At 33.4% G+C, this 27,912-nt stretch overlaps 4 protein-coding genes and 1 non-coding gene across 5 annotated transcripts; 2 read left to right on the top strand and 3 right to left on the bottom strand.

Annotated features, from left to right (window-relative positions):
- Window positions 1-7,537: 7,537 nt before the first annotated feature.
- Window positions 7,538-7,609, bottom strand: TRNAQ-CUG (transfer RNA glutamine (anticodon CUG)). The gene has a single exon. It is a non-coding gene; the product is annotated as a tRNA-Gln (tRNA).
- A 105-nt stretch (window positions 7,610-7,714) lies between these two features.
- Window positions 7,715-12,589, top strand: LOC133812625 (uncharacterized). The gene is made up of 16 exons (XM_062246412.1): window positions 7,715-8,073; window positions 8,188-8,349; window positions 8,441-8,620; window positions 8,741-8,798; window positions 8,961-9,011; window positions 9,213-9,295; window positions 9,586-9,673; window positions 9,827-9,868; window positions 9,953-10,027; window positions 10,209-10,277; window positions 10,514-10,629; window positions 11,095-11,207; window positions 11,622-11,701; window positions 11,784-11,904; window positions 12,017-12,083; window positions 12,183-12,589. Exons 1-16 carry the CDS (start codon window positions 7,814-7,816, stop codon window positions 12,313-12,315), a joined length of 1,698 nt encoding a protein of 565 aa, XP_062102396.1. The 5' UTR covers window positions 7,715-7,813; the 3' UTR covers window positions 12,316-12,589.
- Window positions 12,590-13,229: 640 nt separating this feature from the next.
- LOC133812624 (uncharacterized) lies at window positions 13,230-14,252 on the top strand. Its single transcript, XM_062246411.1, has one exon. The coding sequence runs from the start codon at window positions 13,299-13,301 to the stop codon at window positions 14,142-14,144; it is 846 nt and encodes a 281-aa protein (XP_062102395.1). The 5' UTR covers window positions 13,230-13,298; the 3' UTR covers window positions 14,145-14,252.
- A 1,469-nt stretch (window positions 14,253-15,721) lies between these two features.
- LOC133812623 (AP-3 complex subunit sigma-like) lies at window positions 15,722-18,212 on the bottom strand. Its single transcript, XM_062246410.1, has 7 exons — window positions 18,057-18,212; window positions 17,923-17,965; window positions 17,740-17,801; window positions 17,384-17,480; window positions 16,642-16,712; window positions 16,195-16,286; window positions 15,722-16,087 (listed from the first exon to the last, which is right to left on the bottom strand). Exons 1-7 carry the CDS (start codon window positions 18,123-18,125, stop codon window positions 16,024-16,026), a joined length of 498 nt encoding a protein of 165 aa, XP_062102394.1. The 5' UTR covers window positions 18,126-18,212; the 3' UTR covers window positions 15,722-16,023.
- Window positions 18,213-18,410: 198 nt separating this feature from the next.
- LOC133812622 (vacuolar sorting protein 39) lies at window positions 18,411-25,523 on the bottom strand. The gene is made up of 13 exons (XM_062246409.1): window positions 25,144-25,523; window positions 23,818-24,384; window positions 23,514-23,725; window positions 23,074-23,205; window positions 22,847-22,990; window positions 22,646-22,758; window positions 21,947-22,382; window positions 20,954-21,283; window positions 20,584-20,805; window positions 20,210-20,452; window positions 19,308-19,757; window positions 19,055-19,153; window positions 18,411-18,850 (listed from the first exon to the last, which is right to left on the bottom strand). The coding sequence occupies exons 2-13, from the start codon at window positions 24,257-24,259 to the stop codon at window positions 18,650-18,652; spliced, it is 3,024 nt and encodes a 1,007-aa protein (XP_062102393.1). The 5' UTR covers window positions 24,260-24,384; window positions 25,144-25,523; the 3' UTR covers window positions 18,411-18,649.
- Between the last annotated feature and the right edge of the window lie 2,389 nt (window positions 25,524-27,912).

Below are 27,912 nucleotides of genomic sequence, written 5' to 3'. Positions count from 1 at the left end.
CCATCATTTCAGAAGAACCATAACCTGTGTTATTAGAACCATAATTAGATCAAGTTTTTTTTTCGAACTCATGATAATTGCCTCTGTGTTTCAAACTCATGATATTGAAATATTCATTTATTAATGCAACCTATTGGATCATATTTGTTAATGCTTGCCTCTATAACAAAGAGCTGCACTTTCTCCATTTTCACTAATTCTAGGGTTGGTTTAATAAGTGAGAATAATGTACAAATTAGGGTAAAAGAAGTATTTTTATTGATATTGTTTGTAATTGCATCATCCAAACAACCAGTTTAAATTAAATAATTGTTAGTTGTGCTTTTTAAAGTTTGTTACTTATAAATATTTTTTAAAAATAATTTTTATAAATTACTAATATCATTATTATCGAACACAGTCTAACTTTTATGTTTTGGCTATTAACTAGAGTCTCGTGACTATTTAAAAAAGAATGTTTAAAGATAGATAAGATCGATAGAACTTTGAGACTGTGAGACATACATGACAACTGAGGATTGGTTTCCATATTGGAATAATATGGAGATTGTGGATTTGATTCTTATTACTTTCATAGTTGGAGAAGGTGATGAACAGATAGGGCAGACCTGTCCTGTGTGTTTGGAGGAATTTGAAGTGGGAACGAGCTATGTACATATGCCACAATGTTTACATTTGTTTCATGTTGACTGTATTGTTAACTGGCTTCGTCGAAATCATTCTTGCCCAATTTGTCGAGCTCAATTATTTCATTTAAGTTGGTTTTAACCAGTTATAGGTTTAATATATTATATGTTATTGAAGCAATCACTGTTTGAAAATGTGTATCAAAATAATTCTTCAAGTAGATGATAACTCTACAAAATAGAGTTATTTGACCACTTTTTATGTGCTAATTGTTGCTTAATTCTTGAGTTTTTAAGTAATTTATTAAGTTTTTAAGTAATTTTAAAATTTATTAGTCTTAATTTGATTTTATATATTTTTGTATGTTTTTATAGTTATTTTGTTGTAAAATGTTATAGTTTCATTATTTAAAATTAATATTGTTAAGTTATGAGTAAAAAGATGCAATTTTGAGCTTAAATGTTTAAGTAAATTAAGTTTAATTAATATTTTCATGGAACTTTTGTTGTATACTTTATTAGTGAAAATATTTAGTTTTAATTTTATTTATGTTTATTTTTGTAGAGAATTGTTGCATGTTTTTGGGGTTGAAAAAACAAGAAAAATGAAGGAACTATGGCAATTTTGAAGAGGATTGGAAAAAAAATGGCATGAGCCTTCAACCCACCAAAAGAAGGCCCAAGGCCCACCATGAAGGCCCAATTGAAGACCAAGCTTCTCCCTCACGCCCAGCAACTCCCATGTACATCACACCAATCTTTCCCTTGCTCAGCCAGCAGTCCACGCCTCTCTCCAGCTGCAGTAGCCTCCAGCTGCCATCATTCGGCTATCACCTGGCCTCTGAAGCACCACCACGCCTGCCTCAAGCCTTCCTTCAGCCAACTTTTGGCCTGTACACAACCAGCAGCCCACTCAACTTTTATTTTGCCTTGAGCCCTTAAATTACATATATGTACTCTTGTCTCATTTGTCTCAAAAATACCACATTTTTACCCCACTTTCTATATATTTTACCCCAAAATATTATTATTTCACCCTATAATTTACCCATATTTGCCATATTATAATTATTTAAATTGATTATTTTAATCATCATTTTTGGCTATAAATAAGGGATTTGGGTGTGTCCATTTGAGAGGGAGGTTACCATACCAAAAACTCTACACATTTCAAAACCTCTCTATTCTTCATCTTCTTCTTCTTTTTATTTTTTTTCTATGTATTTTTAGAGGAACAATTTGGGGGTTCATCCTCCAAATTTTCCTATTTATGTTTGTAATTTTTAGTTTGTATTTGTTATTCTAGTTATGTGTTTCTAATCTTTTTAAGATTATTAAGGTGATGATGAAACAATATGTAACTAGATAGTGTTTATTTTGTATGTTGAATTCCCATTTTGTGCAACAAAGTTTATGGAATTTTCTTCTTCAAATATCTTCTTTCATCTTAAATATCATGTATTTTGGATTGTTAGCACATATTTACACTTTGTTCTTCATTAGTGCAAAATCATAATATTCTTTGTGTAAGATGTGTCATTAAATTGTACACATCCATGCTTAGAACAAAAATATTATGTTTTGCCTTATAAATAATGTTCATTGATTTATTTGTTATTTCATTAGATTGATTTACACTAAATGCTTTGAAATTATAATTTTGAAAAGTGAAGAAAAATCATATATTTTTAGAAATAATTTGTGCTTAAAATTATAAATCTATTTAGAAAATGATAGTTTGATTTATTTTAACTATCACTAAAACTTGGGAATCAATGTACTTATAAATATTATTGAACTTATATTTTGTGGATTTTAATCCTTAATAATCTTATTTTACCATTTTCATTTCTATTATTAATTTATATTTATATATATTGTCTTTTATTTATTTATATATATTGTCTTTAATTTCAATACTATTGTCTTTTATTTTATTTTTATTATACAAAAATCCCATAAATCTTTGGAGCTAGGTTAGAATTTATTAATTTTGGTTTAAAATAGTTTTCTTTTCAATTTTAGACAACTCCTTTGGGTTCGATCTCGTACTTACACGAAAACTATTCTATAAATACGATTCGTGCGCTTGCGAGTATAAATATTTAAAACATACCAGTTTTGGGTCCATCAGTAGACAACAACTTTCTACTTAAATAATTTTGTACATTTTAATAATCATGTTATTTATTATCCAATTAATTTTTTGAATATTACATCGTTTCTAAAAAATATAAAATATATTGTGCATTGCACGTATTTTATACCTAGTATATATATATAAATATATATGGGTGCACTTTTAATGGTTACTACCTATAGATAGTTACTTTAATATTAACCATTGGATTAAGATCAATGGTTCATATTTATAGTTGTTAATTAATATTTCTAAAAATAAATTTTGATTTTTTCAAATTTTTGGAAGGGTTACTTAATGAAAAATGTGTATTTATTATGAAAATATAATATTGTAAATTTTTTCATTTTTTAAATGTATGTCAATTTCTAAGTATAACTAGTGTTTCTCATTGGTTGAATACATCATTAATTATGGCAAAAAATAATAACTAAATTCGAAATTAATATAGAAAAAAAAAATTACATGTTGGTGACTTGCTATATCAAGTCACTATGTTGCCACATCATCATAATTGTTAGTACCCATCTATGGATAGTAACCATTGAGAAGTCTTCCATATATATATATATATTAAATGTGAGTATGCTTTGTTCTTAATATTTATTTAAGAGAGATTTATACTATGCAAAATCTTTCTTTTACGAGTTGCATGTGAAATATTATCCTAAGATATAAACTACATTGGTGCTGCTATAAAACAATTTTAGTGTAAACTATGAACACAAAAATTCTTGATAATAATTTTACAAACGAAAAATATATTCAAACAACTGAAAATTTTCGGTTTATTCTCAACATATTGATATCCAAGAGAGAGAGAAATAACTAAATTAAGGAATAAACTCATTTTCTTCTTTAAAGTTTTGGAGAGGAAGATAAGAAAGAACAACATATAGAAATACTCTCGTAAACATGATCTCCCTCCTTCTATTATCTACTATCTAGCACTATGAGAATCCTGATTGTATTAGAAATATATTAGTCAATTTTACCATGGCTTAGGTGAGCTAGATAAAGAAATTCAAATGGATCTAAAAATAATCTAATGAGGTCAATGCACTATTATCTAGCTCTAGCACTCACAAGAACTATAAATACTAAATACATCTTTTTATTATTATTATTTATAAAATTGTACTTTTAGTTGGTAAACTATTAGAATTGTACACATTTTTCTTTCTTGAAGTTTTATTGGTGGAAGATAATGATCAAATTTTATTATTAGGAGAATAATATAATACAAGTTTTTCTTAATTATTATATTTGAGATTCAATTTCATTTTTATACCTTATTTATTTAAATTTTATTGAGAAATATTTTCTATCCACAAAATTTAATATAGTGACATGGCATTAATAATAGACACGTGGCAACAGAAAGTTCAAACGATATCAACACTAATCGAGTAAGTCGACCATGGAAGCCAACGGTAATAATCAAATATTTTCTCGACAATAATTTATGTAATTAGTGTATCTCAAATGTGATAGGTACACTAATAGTCCAAGTATAACTAGTTGAGTGACAGTCCAAAACAAAGTACTTGAGCAATTTATTTCAAAAATAATAGTTTTATATGTATTTTTAGTCAATTTTTTTAAAGATTCAAAGTCTATTTTGTAAGGTTAGTGGATAAATACAAGACTTACTATATCATTTATTTTTAATGCACATTTTTATATGCAAAAATTCAGTAATTCTCATTTTCTTCTCATGCATAAGAAACTCAATAAGAAACTCAATTGAATATAGTTCATGTGATAGTAAGTTTGAGAATCATTTAATAAAAGTGTCAAGTGGACATATGTCATTATCAGAAGCCGAACTACTATAAATTCTTGTGTTATTTTTATTATAGTTTAGTTCACTATAATTTATTTATTGTTTATTGACTCTATTGTTGTTGAGTCAACATATTTAAATTTCAATATTTCAAAAACTTTCATTATCAATTTTTACTAAATAGGATGTATAGTTATTTTCTTTTATATGATTATTTGAAAAATAGATACATAATAAAAAGAGTGTGATTCTAAATAAATAATATTTTTTAATTTTTAAAAGGAAGTATATGTAAATTAGAATATATATAAAAGGTTGGAATATATTTCTTTACACACACCCTGTACTAGTTTGTAATGTGAAATTCCTATATTTTTAAAATTTTCACATGTTTTCTGTAACAAACCCAATAATAATTAGGTCTGAAGTAGTACATGTAAGGCTTGTAGGGCAAGCCCAATCCGAATCCCAAAGGGAATTAGTGATGTTTCGGTCGACCCAGCTGATTTGTGTGGCCACCCCTTGAGTTGGATGGATTCCACCCTCCATAAGCCCAAGGTCCTCGAGTCGGCATCTCAATGCCACTCAAAGGCCTCAAGCTCGTCCTCCAACTTTGAGTCTAGGGGTGCACACGGGTCGAATTTTCGGGTTTCGGGTTAAGAAAAATAGTACCGAAACTGATCCGAAATTTTCGGGTTTTTTTCGGGTTTTTTGGGTTTTGGGTTTTGCTCGGGTTAAGGTTTAATTCGGGTTGGGCTAGACCATTTGTGTTTTGGACTGAAAAGCCAAATTTTGCAAAAATACCATTTTTTTACACTTTTTTTTTTCAAAAATACCTTTTTTTTTTTTTTTTCAGATTTCGGGTTTGATTTTGGGTTGGGCTGAGCCTATTGGGTTTTGGGCCGAAAAGCTAAATTTTGTAAAAATACCATTTTTTGCACTTTTTTCCAAAAATACCATTTTTTTTTCTTCAGATTTCGAGTTTGAACCCGAACCCGAGGCTAACAAATTTCAAACCCGACCCGACTTTTGTCGGGTTCGGGTCGGATTTAATCCGATTTCAATGGATTTTCCCAAAAAAATGGGTTTTCGGGTTGCGGGACGGGCGAATTTGCGAGTTTTTCGGGTCAAATGTTTACCCCTATTTGAGTCAATCTCCTTTTTTCATTATGTGTGAGGTATCACCCTACAAGATAATTATTGTGCATTGGGACTTAGTGCAGGCTAGAGATCCATTAAGAGAGATTGTCATGCAAACAAATTGGGAAAGCATTCCTCATGCCACCTCCAATTTGACACTTCGTTGAAACTTAAAAGGCAGCTCCTTCTTCCATGACATTAGTAAGATGCAGTAGCCCTATTCTACATCCCTAAGAATTACTTTTCTCGTAGGCCAGCAAACTAGTTAGCACTCAGCCTTTGTTGAGAACCTCACTTGATCCAACGACCTAGAAGCACATTTGTTTACCTATAATAGGAACAACATTCCTCTTCATTGGTAACGACCAACAAGTTTATAATTGAGAAATAGACTCTCTCCTTCTTTCTCTTGACAATAACAACAACCTAAAATGTCCGCCTTAAAAAACACTTATATTATATACATGTGTTAACATTTTTTTTTCTTCTTACGAAACATATATGACTTTTTTTACACTTTTAAAGTCCTCACTTAAACTACCTAAGCTCACTTACACTTTTGTACATAACAATCTATTTGTATGTTTTTATACGTGTTTGTATACATCTTTGAACAAATATTAGGCTAGTTAAATATTTTACTTTTATATGAATAACTAAATATGATAAAGGATATGTTTACTTGTTATATAATGAAGAGATACAAATTTGTTAAACAATAGATTTTAACTCATATATGATATAATTTTTTTTTATTAAAAAACAAAAAGAAAAATTATATAAATTATTTATTTGGGTCAGTTGACCCAAAAGATAATCAAATTTTGAATAGATAAAGTGAAAAATTGAATTCCTTACTCATATTAGTAATATTTATTCAAAGTTCAAAACTTGATGCTAATCACACCGTGACTACTACATTCTGGTGTGTGTGTATATTTATGGGTTCTTTATGGTAACTGGTTACCTATATTACTAAAATCATAATTATTTCTTCTTTTTTTAATGAAGTGTTCTTCTTCTTTTTCCTTCAAATTTGATGTTTCTTTTCTTATTTAATATGAATAACTTGTCACCCTCTTATGATAACTGGTTACCGCTCTTACGACAGAAAGTTACTCTTCTCAGGATTACTGGTTACTCCTCCTGGTACATGTTATTTAACCTAGCTCTAAGATTTTTTTTACATAACTGGCAAAGATCAATCAAGTAACTAGTTACCTTACTCATAATTTGAAAAAAGAAACGTACAATGTAAAAAAAATTGAAAAATGTTTATAATAAATAAAAATAAATAAAACAATTCATATTACTAAAAAAATTGCAAAACAGCCAAAAAAAAATTTAATATAAAATTAGTAATATAAAAAATAATATAAAAAATAAATAAGCTAAAAAAATAATAACCAAATTACAAACATATTATTCTAAATTAATAAAACTTGATTAAGAGTAAAATTATGACATAAACCAATTTTTATATAAAAATATGAAAAAATAAACTCATAAAAGTAAAAATTCTTAAAACAAGTCATAGATTAACTTTTTTTTTTATTTTTTAAAAAAGTCATATTTTTTCACACTATATTAAAAATCTCATATAAATTTGTAATTTCTTCATATTTCATAGTGATGACATCAATTACATGGTGTTGAGGGACCAAATTTTTACTGTGGAATGATATTGTGTTTCAAGCCTATCATTTTTTACTCATGTGTTGAAGATTCTAATACACATTATTAATAGGCAGTATTTTTTTTTTTACAGTTTTCATAATTAATATTGGTCTTTCTTAAAAAAATATTAACACATTCATTAAGTCGGGGGTTAATTTATCGAAAAATAGGTCCCACCGAGACTTGAACTCGGGTTACTGGATTCAGAGTCCAATGTCCTAACCGCTAGACCATGGGACCATTTGCGTTTAGTTTGAAATATTTATTTTATTTATTTTACATCTTTTTGACTAGACTCTGAGAATAAAATAAAATAACTAACTAAACAGCCACGTCACATGCCATTTGGCAAAAGTCACTTTTTTAAATTTTCTTCAACAAAACACCGACGGGTTTCACAGTACCTGAGTTGAACAAAGACAAACGAGTGCACTCCACGATGAGATGACCATGTCGTTGTGGTGGAGAAGAGGTTACACTACCGCACACGCGCTCACGGACAAGAAATGGGACGCCATTGTCGTTGGCGGAGGTCACAACGGCCTCGTCGCCGCCGCTTACTTAGCACGTGGCGGCCTCTCCGTCGCCCTCCTCGAGAGGCGCCACCTCATCGGCGGCGCCGCTGTAACTGAGGAGCTCATTCCCGGCTTTAAGTTCTCTCGTTGTAGCTACCTCCTCAGCCTTCTCCGACCTTCCATTGTCAAGTAAGTAAGCTCTGATATCTTATTTCTTAGTTGAATATTGCTATTATTTGTTTTTTTTCTTCCCCGAAATTGTTTATGGTTTTGGATTAACGATCAAAGGTGGTGGTACTGTAGGGAACTAGATTTGGTTAGACATGGATTGAAGTTATTGAAACCTATAGCTTCTTCGTTTACTCCTTGTGTTGATGGGCGTTATCTTCTTTTGGGGCTTAATGAAGAACATGATCACTCAGAATTATCCAAGTTCTCAAAACTGGATGCTGATGCTTTTCCAAGGTTCAATTTACACATTTTGTTATTTGTTTTCTTCAAATACAAATTTTGTCTTTTCTTTTTTGAAGACACAAATTGTTGAATTGATTTGTAGATATGAAAGTCAACTGCTAAAGTTCTGTAAATTCATGGATTTCATTATGGATTCGCGTACCCCAGAAAGTTTACAAGGGGATTCATCTTTGAACAAGAAGCTTAGAGACAAGTGGCAGAAATCTATTTTCTGGTCTAGTTGTTTGGAGCATGTTCTCTCTTTAGGCCAAAAAGATATGGTGTGAGTATTAGGCTGTCAACTACCTCCATTGCTGAAAGTAGAGTAATAGACTAAAAATGAGTACTTAACATATGTTTGGATAGGGCACTTGAATTGCTTATGCGATTTTTGTTGTTGCAGGGAATTTATAGACATATTGTTGTCCCCAACATCGAAGGTTCTGAACAAGTGGTTTGAGGTTGTCACTATCTATACCCTTAACTCATGTTAATAACTTTAGTCTCAATTGTTTGTTGAGCACTGGAGATGTTATGTATCTATATATAAGTTTACAACAGTCGAATTTCTGGTGATTGTTAAAGAAATGACGATATTAGTCACTAACAGAGGAAACATGCAGTCTGATGTACACAAGGCAACTCTTGCAGCAGATGCTATCATAGGGAGTATGGTAAGACTTTTTCCCCCTACATATAATTGATTTAATAATTTGACTAGTATTTTGGTTCAACGCAATGAAACAATTTGATTTTACCATTGATGACAAGTTTGTTTGTGTCATTTATACATTGTGCTACAAAATTCATGTGCGGCGAGTCTGATGCATTTGTTCCAAAATTAGTATCCTATCGTTCTCCAATTTGTTTTGTAGGTAAGTATTCATACTTCTGGGAGTGGATACGTTCTGCTACATCATGTGATGGGTGAAACTGATGGGGATCGTAATATTTGGTCGTGAGTATGCATAAAAGAACAATTTGTGGGTTGTCTGTCATGAGAAGCATGTTAAAAATGAAAAAGAAAAAGAAGAAGCTCAAACCAGAATTTGTATTAAAGAGAGATGTTGTGAATTTTAGTCTACAGTAGATTTATCTTCCTCTCCACACTTTTCTTGTTTATTAGTTTATCTAGTGACTGTATTGTTCTTTTAGAAACTCTTTCTCAGATTTCTCTGATAACATTGCGTTCTATAGTGCATCCTCGTGATTGCAGTTTATTACAATACATGTCCTGAATTCTTATAGGCATGTTGAAGGTGGGATGGGTTCTCTTTCACTGGCCATAAGTAATGCTGCTAAAGAAGCTGGGGTCCATATAGTCACAGAGGCAGAGGTATTTTTATTCTTGAAGTATTCACTGTGTGATCATTAGCTTATATGTTGATGGTGATGTATGCTTGTGTGTATATATTCTATATTCAAAAAGAATATTTAACTTTGGTACTGTATGAAGTTATCCTTGAAATCGAGTGAATCTGTTTTTCAGGTTTCGCAATTGATGATTGAAGACTCTGGCGCCGTAAATGGGGTTAGTTCAGTTGTTAAGTAGATTAAATAAGTTAATCATGTTATTGATAATAATTTTCAGATGTTATTTCATATTTGCATCTAGGTAATTATGGCTGATGGGACACAGCTGCACTCTTCATTTGTTTTATCCAATGCAACCCCGTACAAGACTTTCGTGGTAAGGAGTCTGCTTCCTTTGGATGACGATGAGAAGTACTTGCAACTTTACTGTAATACTGAATATCTAAATTAAGAACAGTATATAATGTATATGCTGCTGGATTTCTGTCAAATTTTCACCTGACTGCCACCCACAGATTTTAATATAATTATTGATTAACCATGCATTTCTGTCACAGGATTTAGTGCCTCGTGGTATTCTTCCTGATGAATTTCTTTGTGCTATTAAGAACTCAGACTACAGCTCTGTAAGATTCTTTTAGTGATACTCTTAGTCATTGTTTAGAATTAGCATTTTTGGCAAATAGTTACCGAAGAAATATTGGAAGAAATTTAAGAGATTTCTAAGATAAACTGCTGAAGTACTGTATAATTCCTTTATATAAATTGGGAATCTTTTTTTTTTTTTAATGCTTGTGCTAGTTTCTGGTTTTGGAGATTACTAATGCAACAAGTTGACTTTCACTCTCTTGTTCTTACACAGGGAACTACAAAAATTAATGTCGCTGTTGATAGATTGCCCCATTTTCAGTGTTGCAGACTGAGTCACCCAGAGGTGGGTCCACAGCATACAGCTACCATTCGCATAGGTTGTGAAAGGTATGGTATTGTGCGCAGCTCATTATTTATGTTCTTTGCTTAATGCTTTACAGTCACTCCCTAATCCATGCAGGAGGTAAAAAGGTTTTCCACTCTGGTCTATAAGTTCAACTGTTTTTTTTTCTCTTTTCTCTAAATGTCAAAATATTTTACTGGTAACCTGAATGCATTGAGTGAGGTATCAATAAGTTGACAGAGTGCTAACTTCCAGTCTTAAAAGTTTTTGACTAGTTATTACTACTTATAAGCATCATATTAGTTTGCTTGCTTCAGAATTTATAAAACTCAACAATTTGTTACCTCATGAACGTAATTGAGGTAACTGGCACGAGTTGTCCCTAAAATTTTTAAAATGTGAGATTTTAGTCTCCCTTTTTTCTTTCTTTATCTTTAATATTTACTAAAACTAGTGTGATTTATGCTCTCTTGCAATTATAGTATATCTTATTACCTTTTTTGGTACAGTATGGAGGAGATTGATTCAGCTTGTCAAGATGCTCGGAATGGCATACCATCACGAAGACCTGTTATGGAGATGACAATTCCTTCTTCATTGGACAAGACAATATCTCCTCCTGGTAATGCAAGCTTGGTGATCCGAACCTTTATCTATTTATACACCACATATCAAGTTGTCAAGAAAAATGAACATAAAATTTGAAATCTACAAAGAATAAATTAAATCCTGCCTAGGCCAATAGCAATACGTTCTGTTGTTTGTTGAATTTTTTTTTCAATTACTAGTTGATAATCCAGTTTACCAAATTATAGGTGGAAACTTCTATAATTTTGCTTCTAAAAGCTGGTTTCTTGTTTAGATGGACGCATATGCTTAGAGTCTCAGTCTTTTAAGACAAATGCAGTTATGCAGAAGCTGAGATTAGCCTCTATTTAGATGTTATATAGGCTCTTCTTTTGTCATGATGTGTTCAAGTAAGTCTTCTCATAATATAGTTGTCTAGTTTAACTCTTCATCTCCATCTCACATTTAGGCAAGCATGTGGTCAGCTTGTTTACACAATACACACCTTACAAACCCGCAGATGGTAGCTGGGAAGATCCTTCATACAGAGTAATGCACAACCTATAACATGAACATGATATTTCAGTACATACACCTTAATTTCAGTGCTAACGTGCGGTTGGCTTTTCAGGAATCATATGCACGTAAATGTTTTCACATGATTGACAAATACGCCCCGGGCTTCAGCTCATCTGTCATTGGCTACGATTTGTTGACACCCCCTGATCTTGAAAGAGAATTTGGACTGACAGGTAATTGAGCATCTAGAATTGACAGAGAACAATGAACTGAAATTGTGGTTAAATAAAAAAAAACAACAGTTTCTTGATTGAAATGCTTACTCTTCAACATTACGGTTAACAGGAGGTAATATTTTTCATGGTGCTATGGGGTTGGAATCACTTTTCCTGCTGCGACCTGTGAAAGGATGGTAATTCCAAAAAAATTGTCTTTAATATATAAATATATGTATATGTATATATATATGTAAATAAATGGTAATGGGACTTGTACAATATACTATACACAGGTCAAATTATAGGACGCCAGTAAGAGGGTTGTATATGTGCGGCAGTGGATCACATCCTGGTGGTGGTGTTACGGGTGCACCTGGTCGGAATGCTGCATTAGCTGTTCTTCAGGATATTAACAAGTTTTTATGAAAAAGTGACAAAAGGAACTCCAACACCAGAACTTGTGGGTGATCTCTCCAACACTATTGGGTGGGATCTAAGTTCTAACTACAACTGTCTAAGATAAAAATGAGATATTGATCCTAATCCGTATTTTTTTCATTAAAACAATTGAATTAGTTGGGACTAAAGGAGTGTCAATTAATTCAAATACATAATTAGAAAAGATAAATTTGAAACTATGTGTTGGAATGGAACACGTGGCTTTCTATCATTAGATAAAAGACTAAACCAACTTAGTGCTATTTTTACTTATCCTGATTGAATTTAAGTACCCAATCCACATTCTGTAGTGGTGGGAGCTGAGCTTGCCTTGTCCTCTAAAATATCTTACAATGTCAATGCTCGAATAGCCAAAAAAGTCATTCCAGCTAAATAATAATATTCTGTAATTTAATAAGATGATTGGACCCTTTTCAAAAGATGTTTGGACCTAAGATGTAAATATTATTGGAATTTTTTCATAAATATGACTTTTTAGCTATTGATATACAAAAATATGGTAATTAAACTTTTCTTAGTTTGTATAGACAAATTTAATTAAAAAACAATCAGATTATGGGAAAAAAAAATAGTATAATAATAATGATTTTTTTACAAAAATATGGCACACAAAGGAATACAAATTTTAAAAATCCATAAAATAATACTTGTAAAAAAAATCATATTTTTAAAAACTTTATTAAAAAACCCATAATGTAATTTTGACTATATTATTTTACCATAATAACCAGTATGCTTTCTCAATGCGCTAAGAGCCCATCAGTCAAAGCCCAAAAGCAACCAACCGACCCGAACATAGCCCATACTCATTTTTGGACGGGTATGAGTTTTTCATGTAAAAATCCGACCGACGTTGACCCCTAATTTTATCTATATTTGCGAAACAAACCCTAACAAGTAACGATTCAAAAAGCCGTCATTTTCAATTGCGGCGGGGTCAAAACAATAACATGTTGGAACAGAACGACGATGATGATGAGGAAGACATAAGCCCATTCACCATGCTTTTATCAGATTCAGGAGACGAAAATGGCGATCCGAAGAGAACTTATTCTACTCCACAGACCAGTCCGGGAAAGCCTAAGTTGGAGCAGCACTACATCAGCTCCATTGACACCACCTTGGTCACCAGACAGCTCCCATCTCAAGGCTTGTCCTTCCAGCTCTGGCCCGCAGCCACCACGCTCGTCACTCTCCTCGACGACCACCGCCGTCACCCTACCAAAAGCCCCCTCTCCCCAATCCTATCGCCCTCATCCGACGGCCCGGATCGCCGCCCTCTAACCATCCTCGAGCTAGGCTCGGGAACCGGTCTAGTGGGAATCACCGCGGCTGTGACGCTCGGCGCTAACGTCACGGTGACTGACCTCCCACACGTCATCCCCAACCTTCAGTTCAACGTTGACGAAAACACCGCCGCGTTGACCGCGAACGGTGGGACCGTAACCGTTGCGCCGTTGAGTTGGGGAGAGACTGCTGACGTGGAGCTGATTGGGCGGGAGTTTGACGTTATTATGGCATCGGATGTAGTGTATCATGATCACCTGTTTGAACCTCTGCTCCAGACACTGTACTTGCTATTGGGTGGCCGGGAAACGACGTCGTTCGTGATGGCACACTTGAGGAGGTGGAAGAAGGAGTCCAGTTTCTTCAAGAAGGCGAAGAAGGCTTTCGATGTGGAGATTTTGTATGAGGACACTCCGAGTAAGGGGTCCAGGCTTGGAGTTGTTGTTTATCGTTTTACTGGGAAGAAAAATCGGAATTTGAATGTCGTTTCAGCTAACAAGGCATTATGATTTTGGTTTGAACTGACGAGGGAAAGAAAATATGACTCATCTTTTACTTCCACTCTGTTTAAGCGGCTTAAGTTGCCCAAGTTCCTATTAAATACAGACATTTTCTAACTTTTTGAGTCACATATTCACAATCAATAACATTCTCTCCGTCTATAAATATTGCAAAAAAAATTAGAGTAACGAAGTGAAAACGACCAATAGGCCACTCGATTCGCCTCTGGCATCATAAAATGAGCCTAATTTGTTAAACTAACAGCATGAAAGTATGAAATTTTCTATGGGTCGTGAAAATGTCGCAAAAAACTAAGTTTCCTAACAGTATTATCATTTTTCAGATTTTAAAAAATGAAAACAGATTGAAAACTTAATTGGTACATTTGTTTTAGAAAATAAAAAAAACTGTTTTTGAAAACTAAGTTAAAATCCTTCAACAAAAGAGAAAACAACAAATTGTTGTTTTCTTTATTTTCAAATCATTTGATTTGAAAATAATTTTCTAAAATTATATTTTTGAATTAACTACCAATTAGCCCCTTAATGTTTTCAGTATAATTTTATTATTTAAAAAAAAAAAAAATCTTGCTATTTTTTTTATAGTCTTGATTTTTTTTCTTTTGTCATTTTTACAAGTCAATCTACTTTTTAAATTTTTTATCTATATAAAAATAATTAATTATAAAATTATATAACAGAATATAATTTAATTCTAATTTACAATATATTTGCTAAAAAAAATCATTGATCAAATAAAAATTACAACAAATAAATAAAAAAATATTTTCACCTCAATTATTATTATACAAAAAATAAAAAATATATATATATTACATATTCAATTTTTAGATTTTCTACCAAAAAATTATTCAATTTTATAAAACTAAAAAATAGTTAACGGACAATACATTCAATCACATTTTCATAAACATATTTTCAGACACTAAATCTAGATTCTTTTTTCAGAATCATACTTTTTCAAAATACAATTTTTAAATCACTAATCAATCGTGTCCTAAAAAAATATAACTTTAATATAAAAAAAATCAAAGTTAATGACAATGCAATATTGTTATGAATTTAATTAATACAATATTATTAAATTTTAATTTATCAATATAATTAAATTTTACTTTCAGCTAAACCAATCACATATTCAGTTTCTGTTATATTTTCAAATTTAATCTCAATCATAGATTCAGTTTTTTAAAACTCAAAAACAGTTTACTGACATTAAACCAATCACATTTTCAGAAACATGTTTTCAGTCACTAAATTCAGATTTTCATTTCAGAATCCCACTTTTCAAAAATACAATTTTCTAATCGCGAACCAATCAGACCCTAAGTTTCCTAACAAAAAATTTGATATTTTTTTTTACAAAAAGACTCGTATATACTATTTGTGAATTCTGAACGAGTGGTTTGAGGTTGTCACTATCTATAGTCTTAAATTTATAACTGGTGATTGCTAGGGAAATGATAGCTCGTAAATCACGTTCATAATTTGATAAAAGTATACATTATACATAATATAAAAAATATAAATAAAAATTCAAAGGTGGGTCATTTTGCTAAGAACACTAAAAAAAATGGCTGATTTTTTAAATTAACAAAAACAAATGTCCGTTATCTTGTTTAATAAAAATTTCCAAACAAATCAACTCGTGAATCATTCACATAAAAGGCAACATTGAGCTTTGAATGTCAACACAAACTTAATGATGTACACAGTATATGAACGAGTTGTTGCATCAAGTTTAAAACTTTCAAGATTGTGCAACAATAACTGTTAAGGAGCACCTGTGACTCAAAACAAAGAAACAGTATTGGTCAGTATTACATTTGGTGAAGACAATCTCTGTTGGATCACCGAAAGGATTATGCTACCGACTCCGCCAACTAGAAACGGATTTTGGGGCAAAGAAAGAATTTGAGGCTGTTTCTAACCTGCATTATGCATGTCACAGTTGAGATATAAAAATTTCACAAACTCGGCAGCGCCCCAGAAAGTAATCAGAACAAGATATCCAGAGAGAGAGAGAAAGGGCGTATACTTGGATATCTCTTCGACGACCTTCATAACTTCTGCAGAACTTGTCTCCAACACTTGACCTCCAAATATAATCTCATCTAACATAGTGTGCAGCTGAAAAATAATAACAATTATAATCATTTTCCTCAGAGAAGGGCTGGATTATACCCTTTCACATAATAAATCCCATCACGTAGCAAGTTTGAGTTATAAGGAAGTGGTCATGCATTGATATTTAGGTGCCACTTGAGTCTGGCTCAAATGGTTGGGTGTACTGTGTGTAAGAAGTCTGGGGTTCAGATCTCAGCTGGGATAATTTAACAGATGGGCAATTATTGATTATTTCTTATTAAAAGAAAGTACTGCATTTATCATAGGCAATATTAGTTTCAGTTAAAAAGGAAGTACTCTGATTAAACAAAATTATTGTCCTTAAAAAAATAGACGAAAAGACAAAGAGAGTTATAACCTTGCTGTAGTTGAACACTATGTCAAGCTCACAAACATTTCTGAAGCATTTGTCCAATGTTTCCACAAGTACTGAAGTTATGAAAGTCAGTAATTATAGAAACAAGAAATAAAGATCGAGAATAAAATATATTACATAATACATCTTAGATGGTAAATTGCTATCAATTTCAGCTAATTAAACATTAAAAAGAACAACAGTGTTTGGTAAACCAACACTACTGGCCAGGCCACTGAACATTGCACAAGCGATCACTGACCGATAAACAAGAAATAAGCCAGTGTACCAAATCTTGCATTGTTCACTGCATGGCTCTATATCCCGTGATCTCTAAAAATGAAAATAAGTCTCTGCATGTTTAACATAACTCAAATATAATATCCATGGGACCATGCCACATAAGAGTTTCAACAATTTTCGTTGTTTTTCAGAATTTTTTAGATAGAGAATAATGTCAATTTAATTGTCTCAGTGAGACATTTAGAAATAATTTATTTAATATCAAGCAAACCTTGCCTTGATGTAGGCATAAGATATGTTCATTTGCAAACAAATTTTATCGTTGAAATTTATTTATGCTTACTGCCGAAACTATGTTTACAGCCTAACAGTTAAGGTTTTGGCAGAATTGCAACCAATTAAGACCGGGTGTGAATTGCTAAATCTTCAAACTTTAAAACTTGCATACGGTTCCACAAATAACAGTGAAAATATCATGTTATGAGGAAGCTCAGAGACGCACCTTGTATCAAATCAAGCATGGCAAGCTCATTTTCAGAACGATCAAATATAAACACAAAGTACAGAGTGGCAAAGTGCTTGTATACAAGGCGAGTATCCTGATCATGTATACAAAGAAACTGAGATATACTACAACAAAATCCACCCAATAATTTCAACACTCAAAAGAAAGAAATAAACAGATCGAATCGTAGTCAAGACATGAATAAAATGTTCAAATTCAAAGATTTCAAACCAAAGAACTAGCTCCAACAGCAATCAGAAAAGCGATTAAACATTAATAACTAAACACCGTCAAAACTATATCAGCATGCAAACCCTAATTTCAATATAAATTCGAAGATCGGACTGACTTACCGGACCAAAAAAGGACCCCGCCTCCATGAAATTGCTTACATTCTCAGCCCTGCTGCACAGTACTGTAGCAACATCAATGGAGAAAAATTATGCAAAACAACACATGCGATACCGAGATCCGCCGGCACTTAATGAAGAAAATTCAAATTCATTATAGCAGAGAGAAAGAGAAAGAATTATAACCTCCATAGATGTTGCGAATAAGTTCCTGTTGTTTCTCCAGGGGCTGAATTCATAAATCGCAAGCAGCAAATCCGGTTAGTAAGAGGCAAATGGTAAAAGGAATAGAAAAGCAGAGAGTGTAGATCAAAATCGACCTGATCATCGTAGAATTTGGCAAGGCGAGGCTTGCCTTGGGTGTTTATCACCATTACCGCTCGTATCATCTTCTCTCCAATCTCTCAAACACCTCTGTCTCAACTCATTTCTCAAACTCAAATCTAATCTGTAGTATTATATTATTTCCAAATATATACGTTAGGTGGGGTCGGGCGTATAAAAGGGTAGTTTAGTAAATTTACAAAAATAGACTTGGTATATATGTAAAGAAGGTTTGTCGTTTATTGTTTTACTGGGATAAGAATTCGAATATTGAGTGTCGTTTCAGTTTAACAAGGCAAAGAAATAATTTGGAAGAATATCAGAAAGGATTGTTTGTTCACCCTGGTAAATTGGCTCAAGCTTGCCCAAACTCTATTAAAATAAATACAAAATATTTGCACTTTCTTGAGTCACAATCAATAAATAAATAAAATTACAAACTTTACAGAAAAATTATGTAAAAAATAACTCAAAAGCCTCAATCCCAAACGACGTGCTAACCGGACTCTATCCACACAGAAGCAGAACAGCAGAGTGCAAAGCAAAACTTGGGTAAAACCAAAGAGAAGAGAACATGGGTTTCGGTCACTTATCGCTTCCGCAGTGGCAACCCTTTACCCACGGCTTTCATGCTCTGCGAGTCCCTGAAGCAAACGAAGTGCACTAGTGTTTTTCCATTGGGATAGACAGCGAAAACGCTCGTCCCTATTTTCTTGTTGCAGAGTGAGCACATGCTATCACTGGTAATCTTCACAACTGCTTTCCTCTGGTTGTAAAGCTCGTCTTTAACCTGTTTTGCACGTGAAAATAATCGATTTAAGGAATGGAGCGAATCAGAGATTCTTCTAGCAATGTAGAATGCGGAATGAAAAACTCTTAGGCTAAAGTTACTAAGCTAGGTGTAGTCAAATGACAAAAGGCACAGTGAATAAGCATTAAGACGCCTATACAAACTCATTTCCGAAACCAAGATTCCAGAGCAGAAAATCCTCACCTGCAGGCTTTCACTTTGTCGCAAACTCTTGATCACAGAGAAGTTTCGATGAGCTTCACTGGATTTCTTGAGTAGGGGTCCAAGGAATGGAAGTAAGTTCTGCATAAAATAATATATTTTCCTTGAGGATAAATGTTTTAATGAAGGAAGGCCTAAATAGAGTAACAGTACTAAAATATGAACACAATGACTAGAGAATGCATCTCCTTGATATCTATGAGCTTGTATTGTGCTGTGATCATATGATTGATACCTGTAGTTTAGTTTCCCTCGGTAAAAGTCTGAGGGCCTGAGCTCCATTGATTCTATCCCATCTCCGACTCAACAAATCAAGGACCTCATCAAGCATAATAGTAGAACTTCCTTCCTCATTAAATTCATCGGCATCTCCATCGCTCTTGCTACTGTCAGTGCTACTATGATTGATTCGAATGTCCTCTGCTCCCTCAATCTCAGCAATTTTCTTCGCTGCACGACCTCTATGTCTAAATGAAGGCACAGAACCAACCTTAGGATTACTTGTAGTCTGAGGAGATACAAAATTTGTTATACGCCTTTCGAAGTTTTTGGTCGTTCTCTGAGGATTAAGATAAATTTGCAGAAGAGTGAGGTATATATTGCCAGTTGACTTTGCAGATGGTTGATGAGGCACTGACTCATACACACGATCACAGTAGGATAGAGCCAAATCAGGGACGTGAAGCTGGGAAAGGATGGAAAGAAAAGCTTAATCCACTGAGAGAAGATCTTAGAAAATAATGATATTCAAGTCAAACAGCTAAGAGTTTCGCTGAACAGTTGACTTGACCTCAATAACTGAACTTCATCTTAAAACTATTTATACAAGAAACTAAACAGGCATGTAAAAGGTTACTTTAAAGCGGACAAAAGTATATTTGAGCCAACTCATTCAATAATAAAACTTTGTAACACGATTGCAAACAAGCAAGATTTTTAAAAATGGTAGTTAGACTATAGCAAAAATATTAGCAGAAATAAGTATAAAATGATCTAAAGTTACCTATATGCAATATAATAAATCTGAATAAGATGTTAAGGAAAGTGGCCGCAAAGCCCCTTTCGAAAGTTTGGTCTCAAAAGGGAAAAGACAAGTCAGAAAACTAGGTCAAGTAATGAGGTTAGAGGAGGCACTACCTTATGCACATACAAAGACAAGGCCAGCTCATGCTGATTCATTTTTCCTAATAAAATAGCACGTTCTTCATAGAGAGCATCAGCAGGGAGACGTTTCAACAAATACTCGGGGTTATATCCTGAAATACTCTCCAATGCAGACAATAATTTCTTTCGAGTTGGAGAGTAAGTTTTCTCATCCCAATTCTGTTGAGTTCTTAAATCCGAATACCATTCAAGTACTTCTGAGAGATAAATGTGTACCTGCCATATACTAGTTTATCAGTATACACAGTTTTGACTGGTAATAGTGTGAGGTTGTGAGAACTACAACTTCTATGGTTCTTAACTAACAGCTAATGAAATTTCTTCATAATTAACAAAGTACTGTTCACCATTTCATTTTGCAGATTGCCAGAGATTCCATTTTCATTCATTGAAAGCATAAGCTCCAAATATGTGCCCTGCATGTTTGGAGCATGCTGCTTCAAATAAGAGTTGACCAAGTCTGCTGGAATATTTCCTGATAAGAATAGCTCAATTGTCTGTGTTGGACAACTTTCCAGAACAAGCATTGAAAATTCTAGTACAAGCATGGGGTCAGTCCCACAGAGAGGCTGCAAAAGACAACAAACAATAAAATTTCTTAAAATTTATATATACAAAAATACTAAGAAATTCATATCCTTTGCATAGATAAATTTATACTAATAAGATCAGAGCACCTGATTACATACAAGGCATGAAACCAAACAGGAGACTTACCTTGAGATATTCAATAATAGATTCAGGCTTGAATTTTTGTGTTAGTTCAGATGGACTTTCATTGGATTTTGAATCTTCTATTAATTGATGCAAAAGCTTCAGAGCTTCGTGGTGCATTGAATTGCTCTTGTAAAGCTCCAATAAAGCAGTATAATTTTTACATTTTTGGAGAATCTCCTCGCATATTTTTACATCACAGTAATTAAGACCTTTCAATAACTCCAAAGCTACAAGAGATTGTCCAGTAAGAAGCAGAGCTTGAAGTAATGCTGTATCAAGTATTGCTGCCATCTCTCGTGCACCAGAGCTAAAGGGGACGTAACCACGCCCCTGAGAAACAGAAGAAATAGTATATTAGTCTTAAGAAAATTAATTAATATGTTAATTTTCCAGTAGATACAAAAAACAGTGAATACTGAATATCAATAGATAGTAAGAAGTGATACTCAAATCCTATGCAAAATATTAGGATTAAAAAGAAGAGAAGATTTTGTATGCAAAACTCGGTGGTAACCAGGCCTTCTCCCAAAGAATAGAAATCTTCTGTTCTCAAATTACACAGCTCCACCCAGACCCACCACTTAAAATTTGACAAATCATCATTTTGTATGGAAATGTTGATTAAAAAATGTGAGAGAGTGAATTTTAGAAAAGAGCAGATTGATCGAATTCTAAATGGTGGGACAGAGAAGAGACATATAATTTGGAGACAATATTTTTATTCCCTCCCAACATGGAGGACCCTACGTTGAATCCACTTTCATCAAGTCAAAATATAGATTAATAAATAATATAATGAAAAACACAAAAAAGCAAGTTTCCTTTTTAATTTATAAAAGACCATGTTCACAAGAAAGAAACACAAGTTTTTCTCAAACTTATGATCGTATCTCTATCAAAATGTGGAAACCAAGCACAATAGAATATAATCTGAAATCTGATTGTATCGCATACCAAAACACGAAACTTACAACAACAAAAATATTGGCTTACCTTGTTTAGTTTCTTAAACCGACTAGAATCATAAGAAGCAAAATTGTCTCCAACAGCATCTAAAACAACCTCTTCTGTTCCCTCGGCAGTGGCCTTCTCAATTATGCTATATCTCTTCTTTTGCAAAAATTTCACCAGTGCCATGAGAGTATTATGGCTCATTTTCTTGGACTGAAGTGCCACACTCTCATCAGAATCTGAAAGATGTGGTGCATGATAAGGTTCCAAGTCATCCGACACATCTGACGAAGCCCTTGACAGTTGTGATGAATCCAAAGACATGTCCATTAACTTCTCTGGCTCGGGAACAGAGGATGTCTTTGGAAGAACAATTGATGGATATAACGAAAGCACATATGTTATATCTACTTGAGAAGCTAAGAAATGTTCCATGGCCTCCTCAAAGTTCCCATTATCAAAAAGATAATGAGCATATCTGCAATATCAGTAACAAAACTCCTCAAACAAATAATTAAAGACACAATGAGCATAATTTATCTCTTTCCTTTTTCCTTTTTTTTTTTTCAATTTCTGAGGTAATTTTTTGTACATCGAAAGCCCTACAAATAGGATTTATGGGCTTTTGCAAAACCATATGACTGATGACAGAAACAAGTCCATTTATCCTCGTGAATAAATAGAACAGGAAAACACAATGCACAGTAAATTCTAACAAAAGTCAATAGCCCAACTATTCACCTTATATGAATTGATCCCTCTTTTGCAGCTCTTAGGCTTGCATCTTCTGGTGGAAGTAGCTTACACAATGCCAAAGCTTCCTCAAAATTACCAGATGCTGTCAGTTGTACAATCTGTAAGAAATACACAACCTTTAACCGCTTCCCTCAAGAAAATGGCAAGCACCAGGTAGCATTTTAATATTTAAAAATTTGGAAATACCTGTGCACCAAGAGGTACAGGGAAGAGACCATAAACAGCATTGTCTAATGCAACAACTGCAGAATTGTTGCTTTGGAGAAGACGACGGACATTTCTAAGCACAACAGTCTGTATCAAAGGGTATGGAGGCCGAAGAGATCGAACCTGCAAAGCATAAATGGCATTAAAGAATTAAAACTTGTTGTACAAATGCGAAAGAGAAGCAGCTAGGGAAATGATTAGGGTACCTCAACAAATCTTGGTAACAAGGCTATTGCATATGGCTTCTGAATGATGACAACTGAGGGAGCCTCTGACCAACAAACCCTGCCTTCTTGAAGAAGCTTTCCATTTTGGTCCACAAATACTCCAATGTTATCCTAAGACAGCGAAGAAACAAATTACCGTTAACCCAAAAAGAAAAAGTTGTTCTTTTCGCAGAAATAGGATAAAGAGGAACAGAGAAAGCTGAAAAACAATAAACTTAAAAACCATGTTTTGCTGCCAACTCAAAAAAAAAATTTGTTTTGTGACAGATTTTATTGCAACCTTAAGAAATATATTCTGTCTCATCTAACACAAGCACCATAAATTAAGTGGGGGAAAATAAAAGGAAAAAACTTTTGCACCACATAATGAATTTGCAAAATTATGCAGATGTATAAGCAACAATCATTATAAAACATACCTTCCCAAGAAGGAGTTGCCCAGAAGGCAAGGAGACCACCAAAGGTGGAGCTAACCTGCCCGAAGGAAAAATCTCAGACAGCGCCCCATTTGTAGAATTGAGTATCATGTATTCTCTTCTAATCCCCAAACATATATTTTCACCACACCAGGACATCGATTTCACCGTGTCCGGAACCCCAAATTCTTTCACCTCCACAAACCCTCGTCCCCCTGAAAGAACCCATCAAATTTCATCTTCAATTTTTCTGCAATATAATTTAAAAAAATATATATTGAAAAAAAACGTAAATATATGGAATTACCATCGTGTCTGAATATACAAACCCTTTTTTGCCTGGCAAAGCACAAGAACCCTCTGCGATCATCCCATGAATACACATTTGCACCTTTAGCCTTGGTTAGTACAACAACAGTCTCCAAATTTGGAAGCCTGTGAAATGCAATCGACTCTGAGAGAGACAAAAGGAGCTCCTTTGATTCCAAGACCTCCATTGATACCAAAGGTTTCCTTGAGAAACCAGCCACATTTCTCTCCAGTACGTATGGTTCCTTTCTTAGCTCTAAGACCTGAGTATGGTAATCAGATGTTGGAGAACGATCCGAACCGGAAGATTCAGGAGCGTAGATTCGAAGTGATCCATCTGAGCACCCGAGAAGGAGCTTTGAACCATATGATTCGATGGATTCAATCTTGGTTGGACAATCAGTAAGGAGCCCAAATGAATCATAGGCACTGTGAACCATTTTTCCGTCGCCTTTCTTCACTAAACAACGTTGTTTTAGTCACGGCTAGGCCTCAAAGCTGATCAAAGTCATGGGAATAAGGATGGACTCCAGAATTCTAATCCGGCTATCCCTTCTATATATAACTGTTAAGTACAAAACCTTATCAAGCACAAAGAACAAAATATAAAACAAAAAATTCAGGAAAGGGGAAGAAGAAGAAGAAAAAAGCATATTCGTTTTCCATTGTTGCTGCAAATTACCCTAAACAGGTTCTTCATGTTCTCTCTCATGTGGGTTTGAGCGAGAATTCTACGGAACATTATACTATGTTCTTCAACCTTAGGCTTATAATGTGGGTTTTGAACAGAACAAATTCAATCAAACTTACCCTAAACAGGTTCTTCATGTTCTCGCTCATGTGGGTTTGAGCGAGAATTCTACGGAACATTATACTATGTTCTTCAACCATAGGCTTATAATGTGGGTTTTGAACACAACAAATTCAATCTAACACGTATAAACGTCCGTAATGGAGTTGATCCCTCTCTCGATTAAAGTTCATTGATAGGGATTGAGTTAAGTACATAAGGACGATCATGAAAGAGTAAAATATCTCCTAAAATTAGATTTAATTAGAGAACTCGTTATCTATGTATCAATTATGCATTCCATCTAAAAGCATAATCAAATTTATTCAAATAACCAAATATGATTTTCCACCAAGTTATATACTGTTCAAATATACAATGCAAACAGTCCACAAAATTATCATCTCACCACTCGAATATCTATCTCGTCAATAAAAAAGAATCCCCAAATAACAAAAGAAAAAATGGAAATCAAACCCTAAAAATGAACAAAACTAACAAAATCGAATCAGCCCAATTCAAACACTGACAAACCTGGGGAATGAACCAATGGCTGTGTTCTCTGGCGTACAGCTAATGACTGAGGAAAGCGACGAGGAGGAAGGAGACGATCATGGCACCGAAGCAGAAGCCGGCGATTAACGGAGGTGGTCCGAAAGTAGTTGGCCTTAGCAGTTGTTGTCGAAGCCTATGTGTACGGCCTTGATCGAGAGCAATGGCTTCACTCACGTTCAGGCCTTGATGATTGATCTAAGCTCGTCCACTCCAATTGATTATCTTCCCAAATTTTTTTATAATTAAACTAAACTCACCTTCACACACCAAAGACACTCTCAAAATCAAAATCAAAATTAAAATCGGCTATTGATATGCATCCAGTGATTTCGAGTTGGATTTTTTTTTTTTTTACCTGAAAAATTCGTCTTGTATCTTAAAAAATATTTATATACTTACACCGGTCGTTTTTTAATTCTATATACAAAAATAACGGGCCAAATTTTATTTAGAAAAATATCATCCAAAATTTTCTCCCAATTTCTTTTCATTTCTACCCATTTTTACAAAAATATTAAACTAAATAACAAGTTACTAATTGTACCTCCAATTACTACAACAAGCACCACAGAAGAAATTAGACTAAGTGCCAACTTTTAGATAACTATTTTAATTTTTACACATTTATTAATTCTCTTACTTTTATACCCAGATTTATAATGAATATTCTCATTATACCATTTCTCTACACAATAATACATTACAACAACACTTAGAACTATGTGCTCAAATAAGGGTAATTTGGGAAATCTCATGATAATAATGGGTAAAGTTCAACTAAATATATTTAGTGTCTAATTTTAGTTAATTACTCAACTTTTCCCACAAGCACAAGCTGCCATGGTGTGTGGAGTGGAAGAGTGTCCGCCCACGGACTCAAATTTCTTCTCATTTTTATGTGTCTCCCGTCTCCAACCAATAAAAATAAGACAAATCAATTAAAATATCGCCTCATATATTTGATAAAGAATAATTAGCGGCAAAACCCTATCATCTTTACATTTTTATACACTTAATCTCCAATTCTTTATTTTTGCTTGTAAAAACTCTCAATCCACGGTTTCGTTAACAAATCTAAAGCTTCCGTATGTTGTGGCTGCTAACTGTCAACGTGGAGTCACCTGGTCATTTAAACTAATGACACGTCATAATTTTTAATTTTTTTAAATTAAAATAAATAAAAAAAGATATTTAAATTAATTCAAAATAAAAAAAATATATTTTAATTTAAAAATTGATTAATTAATACTTAAAAATATATTAAAAAACTAATTCTTAATTCTTTTTCTTTTCTTCTTATTATTTTTCTTCCTTCCTTCTTCTTCTTCTTCTTGAAGCCTTAGCCGCCTACCCATTCCCTCTTTCTTTATGTCATCTCGCACTCTCTATCTCCCTCTTCGCATCTCGACTTGAACGAGAACAGCCTCCAAGCCCTTTCGATCTTCAACTTCAACGGAGGTTGCCGACCGCAACGAGATCGCACCGTCTTCGATCAGATCTCGTCTTCGACGGGACCAAAAGCTTTTCACCAGTGGTCTTTGCTTGCAGGTAGTTATCAGAGTAGCTGGGAAACTCTTGCTTTCGATTTGCTTCAGATCTGGTTTTGCTCGCGAAGCCATCCCCGGTTGAAGTGTGCAAGTGCTCTTCGTTGGTGCCCTTATTTTGTGTGTTTCCGGTGGAAGAAGTCATCTCAGTGGGGAGTGAGTTTGAGTTTGAGATTGGGATTTTGTTGCTGCCCCTGTTTTTGTTGTATTCCAGGTGGAAGACACCATATTCACCTATTGATTTACTGGGTTTGATTTTGGGGTTGAGAAGAAGAAGAGGGTCGGGGTTGGGGTTGGGTTGCGTAGGGTTGCACGAGACACGGCAAAGGCCTGCGAATGGAGAAGTTGCAAGAAGAAGAGGAAGGAAAGAAGAAGAATAAGTCGCGAAGAAAGAGGGACAAATTTCGGGTTTAGTTTTTTAGTTTTTAATTTTATTTCAGATTTATAAATTAATATTAATTTTTTTGTTTTTAATATTTTTTAAGTAATTTTTTAATTTTCATTAATCTATTTTAAATTGAAATGATTTTTATTTATTTTTTAATTTAAAAAAAAATTAAAAATTATGACATGGCATTAGTTTAGATGGTCAAGTGGCTTCACATTGGCAGTTAACAACCACAACAAACGGAGACCTTAGATTTGCTAACGGAAACGTCGATTGGGAGGTTTCATCGACGAAAAAAAAATGAGAGTTAAGTGTATAAGAATGTAAAGATGAGAGAGTTTTGCCGCTAATTACTCTTTGATAAATTAACAAATTGAGTTGTCTTATTTTCATTGGTAGTAGGCATGGGAACACACAAAAATAGAGACAAAAAATTTCAATCGACCAAGGACCTTGTCGCCCAATCTCGTTGCCATGCCATGCCAAACTTTCTTGCTTTGTTAACAAAAAAAATTAAAATTAAAATTAATTATAATTTGAAAATGGGAAATTTACATATATATATATATACATATAATATAACTTAATCCCAAAAATACCTTAGAAAACTTAATTACGCAAATACCGTGCCACATCGGTAGGGTATACTGGAATTTGAAGAAGAAGAAAAAACAGGGAATTCCTGCTCCCCGAATTTTTTTTATTTTTCAGAGTTGTAAAAAGTTACATTTGATGCTTACGATACCAATAAGATACAAATTGGTTACTTTTTTCATAAGAAAAAGTTTAATTTTAGATCATAATATTTGAAATACC

The sequence above is a fragment of the Humulus lupulus genome, chromosome 1 (assembly GCF_963169125.1).
Source record: "Humulus lupulus chromosome 1, drHumLupu1.1, whole genome shotgun sequence".
NCBI lineage: Eukaryota > Viridiplantae > Streptophyta > Magnoliopsida > Rosales > Cannabaceae > Humulus > Humulus lupulus.
This window is presented reverse-complemented; position numbering and strand designations above follow the sequence as displayed.